The 6746-nt window shown below is 46.1% G+C and overlaps 1 protein-coding gene across 1 annotated transcript in view; it reads left to right on the plus strand.

Annotated features, from left to right (window-relative positions):
- Positions 1 to 2046, plus strand: part of LOC9647380 — a 2606-nt gene extending 560 nt beyond the window's left edge. Inside the window, exons 2-8 of the mRNA XM_024684923.1 lie at positions 110 to 180; positions 233 to 481; positions 545 to 782; positions 835 to 1131; positions 1188 to 1254; positions 1318 to 1631; positions 1683 to 2046. Coding sequence (XP_024540691.1) covers positions 110 to 180; positions 233 to 481; positions 545 to 782; positions 835 to 1131; positions 1188 to 1254; positions 1318 to 1631; positions 1683 to 2022 — 1576 coding nt within the window. The 3' untranslated portion in view covers positions 2023 to 2046. The remainder of the gene's footprint in view (positions 1 to 109; positions 181 to 232; positions 482 to 544; positions 783 to 834; positions 1132 to 1187; positions 1255 to 1317; positions 1632 to 1682) is intronic.
- The last annotated feature ends 4700 nt before the right edge of the window (positions 2047 to 6746 follow it).

Raw genomic sequence — 6746 nt, forward strand, 5'->3', positions numbered from 1 at the left:
AAAAAGAAAAAAAAAAAAAAAAAAAAAAAAGCAATAAAACGTAAGATGGGAGCATCTAGCCTGTACCACTCAGTTTGGAGAGCTGTGCAAACTGTGGGAGCATCTGAAGGCGAGAGGTCAAGATTTTTGCTGCCGTGGGTGCAGCTAAACATTCCGCAGTGACGGGAATCCGCGGATTTGGTAAGCAATCAAGCCCTTTGTTGGCTGATGGCTGATGTATTCTATGTTTCAGGTTCGCAATCGGAAGGCTTGAACGCGCGTTTATACATTTCTGAAAGAAAAGATCTGTTGGAGAAGCTTGAGAGTCTTGTTCGCAAAGAACGAGCAGTCGTCGTGCGAGCCCCTCCTCAAAGTGGTAAAACGTCTCTTCTTCAGCTGCTAAAAGCCAGAACCGAATCGAAATTCGGCGACGTGTTCTACATCAGCCTTGCAGGCATCAGTGGCCACAGTTTCGAGTATATGTGGTATCAGCACTATCATGGTGAGTACTCTAAGAAAGTCTGTTTATTTTACTCTCTGTGACATGTCTATCATTATCTTGCAGATGTTTCAATGGAGAGGCTCAACAGCAGCAAGCCTACACTTCTACTTGTCGACGAAGGGCAGAGTGGGTTTCATGCTTCTGATCTAACTCTATGGGCCAAGATTAAATCAGCGCAAGCCGGTGGTATGCTGCATATTGTGCTCGTCTCCAGCTTTGGGGGTGATGAGGGTGATACGGACGAAGGCGAGCTGCCGGCAACACCAGTTATATTTAAACCAAGTTGCGCTGTGACTATACGGTGAGGCTTAGAAATTATTCGCATGTAACTTATGTGATTCTCCTGAATGCAGGCCCCAGCATGGTTGTGGATCCTCGGGTCTTTATCTCCAGTTTTCAAATGCTGAATGCATGGAGTTATGGGAGAACTGGTGCAAATTCTGTGCATTTGTACCCAGCAACAACGATATCCTCTACTACGTGATGGAGGTTGGAGATAGACAACCAGGGCTCATGACACACATGCTTGACTGGCTTGTGAGGGGAACGTTCAATGACAAAAATTGGGACGACTGTGAGGAGTTTGCGAAGAGCGAATTGCTTTCTGAACGCTTTATGGCTTCGCTATCTGAGATTCGAAGTATTTCCACGTAAGTAAGGCCCGCAGACTAGACGCCTGATGTGATTTGATGTGATTCGTGTCCAGGTTTCGTAATATGTATTGGCGACCGGAGTATGCGGGTATCCTCTCCAAATTACTGGGATCCAGTTCAGTAAGTGTCATTCTCATGTTTCCAATTTAACTATCCAATTTAACTTGCTATCTAAACCTGCAGGCTCTGGGTTTTGTGAAGAAAACAGAGCTGTCCTCGGAAGAGCTTCGTGCTGCAAATAAGCTTTCGAGAAGGGGTCAATTGGTGAGGACCAAAGCCATGAACTTTATGTTTCCTTCGCCTTTGCACCGTCACTATTATGCATCTTTATGTGCCACTGCAACGTTAACGCTGCCCCAAGTTCAAACAATGGGCATCGAGAGCTTTCTGGTCCATGTGATTCAAAGGATGAGTGCCGGGCGTTTGGCTTGTTCTGAATCTCTTGCAACTGAAGATGGGACAATATACGAGCGACAATACCAGAATGAGTTCTATCGGTATGTATGCTATTTACCTTGTGTTGGCCTAACTGAAATGTTTTGTTACAGCACATACTGCACACTTCTTGATGTCCCAATGTCCCCGGATGTTGGTAGACTGTATGGTGTGGCAGGATACGTTGACTTTTATCTCGCAGATCTCAAATGGGCCTTTGAAATTGCTCGGGATGGTATCAAACTTGGGGAACACCTTGCACGGTTCGAATTGAGGGGCCGTTACCATGCATTGATCTCCAAGGGAGTGGTGAAGAAGTATGTGGTAGTGAGCATGGATGCAACTGGTGTTGTTTACAAAGATGAGGTAGGATTGGTTCAGGTGATATTTGCTGATGGTTACAAGACTGCAACAATCTATCCCTCAGGCCAAGAAGTAGTTTTACAAGCTTAGAACAGTGAATTTCTTAGCCCTTATCCAAGTATTTTCTTAATAAATTTAAATTGTTAGTTGTTGAACTTTTTGGGCTGTGGATCTAGCCAGGGGGAGGGGGAAGATCCAGAAAGCAAATTCAATAGCAAGCACACTTTTTTTCCTTCCCTCTTTATTTCTTGTTTTTTTTTCTCATTTTTTCTCTTAAATACAGGTTTCAACTAGCTATTATGGTGGGATAAGAGGCATTGCAAAATGAAATAGATTGTTAGTAAAAAAATTAAGATTTCTTGTTTTTATAAAAATCATAAAGAATTTTGACAAAAAGAGAGCAACCCAATTTGATTAAAAATGTTGAAGATCTACTCTATAATTCTTCTTCAAACTTAATAACCAATTGGGTAAGAGGTGGTGGATAGAGACTCAAGATTTAGAGAATCAGGAAAAATTCTTAACACTAAAAAAAAAAATTTAGCATTGAATAAAGACTTTAATGAATATAAAAAATTGATAAAGTAAAACAATTATCCCTTTAAGAGATCAAACATATACAAAATATGTACAAGATTAAAGATGTACAATAGTTGTCATTTGGGACTTTCAAAACTCTACCAAACCTTACACTGAATGCTACTTAGAGAGATGGTTAGTATATCACAAAGAAGACTACTCTAAAGATTAAAAATGAAAAAGAAGCTAAAAAGGACAATTAAGAAGAGTGAGAGTATACACATGGAAGATCATATTTATTTCATACTTTCATTAATTTCTTAGGAACATATAAATTATACCAATCACATTAATCTTAGATTGTCAGGAATCCCCCAATTCTTGCCACATTCCTGACTCTCGCCGGATTCCTGACCTGCAGACCACATTCCTGACTCTCGAGACACTTCTCTATTCCTGACTCTCGAGACACTTCCCTATTCCTGACTCTCGAGACACTTCCCGATTCCTGAGTCTCGAGCCACATTCCTGATGATGATGTGGCGCCTCCTCGACCTCAGCTGTATTTAGGCTGTCCTCGATCCAAGAGTGGTGGAGCTTCATCAACCTATAGTATATATAGGTTAGCCTTGTTCCATTTCTCCACAATCTGAATCAACACCAGTCTAAGGCCTCTTCTTTGTTTTCACTAGCTTTTTCTCTTTGTCTTTAGCATTTTCCAGTCTTGATCTTGTTGGGGGTCTTGACAGTTTGATTCAGATTGTGTTTTTTGCTTTTCTTTTAGCTTGTTTTGATTATTTGATTGCCTTTGTCTTTTCCCCCCTTTCTTTTCTTTCTTCTTGCCAATGGAGTCTCCAAGCCATCCTGATTTCTTTGCTGAAGTCCTTGCAAAAATCCAGTCTGAGAATACCGAGCTGAAGGCGACCCTTCTTCGCATGCAGCAGGAGCTTGCTTCACTTTCAGCTCAAGGATCCAACAAAGTTCCTGAACCGAAGGTGAGTTTCCCGGCGAAATTTTCAGGCAAGCGTTCGGAGCTTCGTGGATTTTTGAATCAAATGGAGCTGATCTTTGCACTTCAACATCGGCGGTACCCCACTCCCGAGTCTCAAATCGGCGCGATTGGGACGTTGCTCGAGGGTGCAACTTTGTCATGGTTTTCTCCTCTTCTGGAGAAGAGCATGAAAGGGGTCGTGGTTCCGGAGCTGATGGATCTTCAATTGTTCAAAGAGAAGCTCGAAGCATGTTTTGGCGAGACGGATCGGGTTCGGGCTGCTACCACAAAGATGAGACGTCTCTCTCAGGGGTCTCGTTCTGCCTCGATCTACGCTGCAGAGTTCCAACTCCTTGCCTTGGACACTCAGTGGGATGAGCGGGCCCTGATTGACCAATTTCGTTTCGGCCTCAATAACGGTGTCAAGGATTTGTTGCTCACCATGGAGGATCCCAAGGACCTGTCAGACGCCATCAACAAAGCTGTTCGATGTGACAATCGTCTCTTTGAACGTCGTCAGGAAAGTCGCCGCGCCGCTGTTTTTCCATCCCAGACTCAGGAATCCCAGCTTGAGTCTTCGGGGCATAGTCCTGAACCTACTGCTCCGGTCCCGATGGATATTTCTGGTACTCCCCGACTCATTAGAGGGAAGTTGAGTCCTGCTGAGAGGCAACGTCGAATATCTCATAATCTTTGCCTCTACTGTGCTGATCCTAATCACAAAGCAGCTGTGTGTCCCAGGAAGCCTCCCCGATTGCTCGAGTTCACTCTGCCTCAAAGTCCACCACTGTTGCAGTCGGGAAACGACCCTGTCCAAACAGAGTAGGAGCTGTCTGTTTGGACTCCCCAAATAAAAATCACTTTTCTTCCTTATCAAGCTCCTCACCACCTTTCATCAAAGCCACCACCAATTCCCGCAACTTCCGCGTCCCATGTCTCCTTTCTTTCACCGGACAATCAGGACTCAAGGCTTTGGCGCTACTGGACTCGGGTGCAACTTCCTGCTTCATGGACACGGACTTTGTTGCCCGACATCACGTTCCTCTTTCTCCTACCATACGGGATCTGAGGGTTGAAGGCATCGGCGGGCATTTTGTGTCTCCATCTTCTGGACTTAGGGAAACGTTGCCCGTTCGAGTACACATCGGGTCCACCGTCACCGATATCGCCTTCAACATCATCAACAGCAAGTCTTCCTCTGTGGTGCTCGGTCTTCCTTGGTTCCAACTACATCAGCCTTAGATTTGTTGGAAGGACTTACAGCTCATCTCTCCCACATCACCATCTCCCACGGCTTCCCCTGGTGTTCATCGAGTCCGAATCAGGAAAAGTTCCCTAAACTCAAGTCGGGGTTCTGTTCCTGACTCTACGCAGTTTTCATCCTCTTCTTTTTTCTCTCTTCCATCTTACACTGGACAGTATCCTCGTCTCATCATTCCATTTAGTCGTACTCCTCCTCCTATCTCCACAATCACTATGAAAGAACTCCTTCATGAAGAACCTCTTTTTCTTTTTGCTTTGCATGTTTCTCCTGTCAGTCTTCTTGAGAAGTATCATGATTTTGGGGATGTGTTTGACAAGAAAAAAGCTAGTGTACTGCTTGTTCATCGGCCTTATGATTGTCCCATTGATTTACAGGAAGGAGCGTCACCTCCGTGGGGGCCTATCTACGGGTTATCCCCGTCCGAGCTTAAGGCCCTCAAAGAGTACGTGGATGAGAACCTTGCCTCGGGCTACATTCAGCATTCGCAGTCCCCGGCTGGAGCGCCTGTCTTCTTTGTCAAGAAGAAGGATGGGAGCTTGCGGCTAGTCATCGACTACCGAGGTTTGAACAAGGTGATTGTTCGGAACCGTTATCCGCTGCCCCTGATCTCGGACCTGTTGGAACGCCTTGGCGGTGCCCGCTTCTTCACCAAGATCGACCTCCGTGGAGCATACAACCTGATCCGGATCTGTCCTGGTGATGAATGGAAGACTGCGTTCCGAACCCGCTATGGCCACTTCGAGTACACTGTCATGCCATTTGGCTTGACAAATGCTCCAGCGGTTTTCCAACACATGGCGAACGACGTTTTTCGGGAGTTTCTTGATCAGATGGTGATCGTCTACCTCGATGACATCCTCATCTACTCAAAAACTCAGGAGGAGCATGACGAACATGTTCGCAAGGTGCTAGCGAAGCTGCGAGAACACAGCCTATACGCGAAGCTTGAGAAATGTTCCTTTGATCAGCAGTCTGTGGAGTTCCTTGGGTACATTGTCACTCCTGAGGGTATCACAATGGATCCTGCAAAAGTCAAGACTATTCTCGAATGGGAGCCTCCACAATCAATGTCAGACGTTCAGGTTTTCCTTGGCTTCGCCAACTTCTACCGCAAATTCATTGATCACTACTCTGACATTGTCCTTCCTCTCACACATCTCACTCGCAAGGATGTTCCCTTCTCTTGGTCTGCTGCTGCCCAGCAGGCTTTCGACACACTCAAGGCGGCCTTCAGTTCTGCTCCTGTCTTGATCCATGCTAATTCCTCACAACCTTTCTTCATCGAGGCTGACGCCTCCGACTTTGCCATTGGTGCTGTGCTATCTCAACTCGGAGCGGATCACGAACTTCATCCGGTCGCTTTCCATTCTCGGAAATTCCAGCCTGCGGAGATCAATTACGAAATCCACGACAAGGAGCTTCTTGCCATCGTGGATTCCTTTGGAGAGTGGCGCCGTTTCTTGGAGGGGGCGAGCCATCAAACAACAGTTTGGACGGATCACAAAAATCTCGAGTACTTTGCCACTTCCCGAGTTTTAAGCCGTCGTCAAGCAAGGTGGGCACAATTCCTGAGTCGGTTTGACTTTGTTATCAAGTACAGACCTGGAAAGTTTCAAGGCCTTCCTGATGCTCTTTCAAGGCGCTCCTATCTCAGTCTCAGGCCTGGTAATCCTGCCTTCGATCAACAGGATCAAGTTATCCTCGGTCCTGATCGGCTTCAAGTTATGGCAATTTCCCTGGCCCCTCAGGACTCCTCCTTGATGGATGCAATCAGAAACGATCTTCAATCCGATGATCTCGCGAGCGACATTTTTCCCCATGTTCAGGCTGGACACCCAGTGACTCCCGACTGCCGGCGATTTGACGAGTTCGAGTTCTTAGATGGCTTATTGTACCGTGGGGAGCAGCTTTACGTTCCTGAAGGTGATGCTCGAAGGTTGATCCTGATGGCGTGCCACGATAGCCCGACTGCTGGTCACTTCGGCATTGCGAAAACCTATGAGCTAGTTGCACGGGACTTTTGGTGGCCTCACATGGACG

Source organism: Selaginella moellendorffii, unplaced genomic scaffold (genome assembly GCF_000143415.4).
Source record: "Selaginella moellendorffii unplaced genomic scaffold, v1.0 SELMOscaffold_43, whole genome shotgun sequence".
Classification (NCBI taxonomy): Eukaryota; Viridiplantae; Streptophyta; class Lycopodiopsida; order Selaginellales; family Selaginellaceae; genus Selaginella; species Selaginella moellendorffii.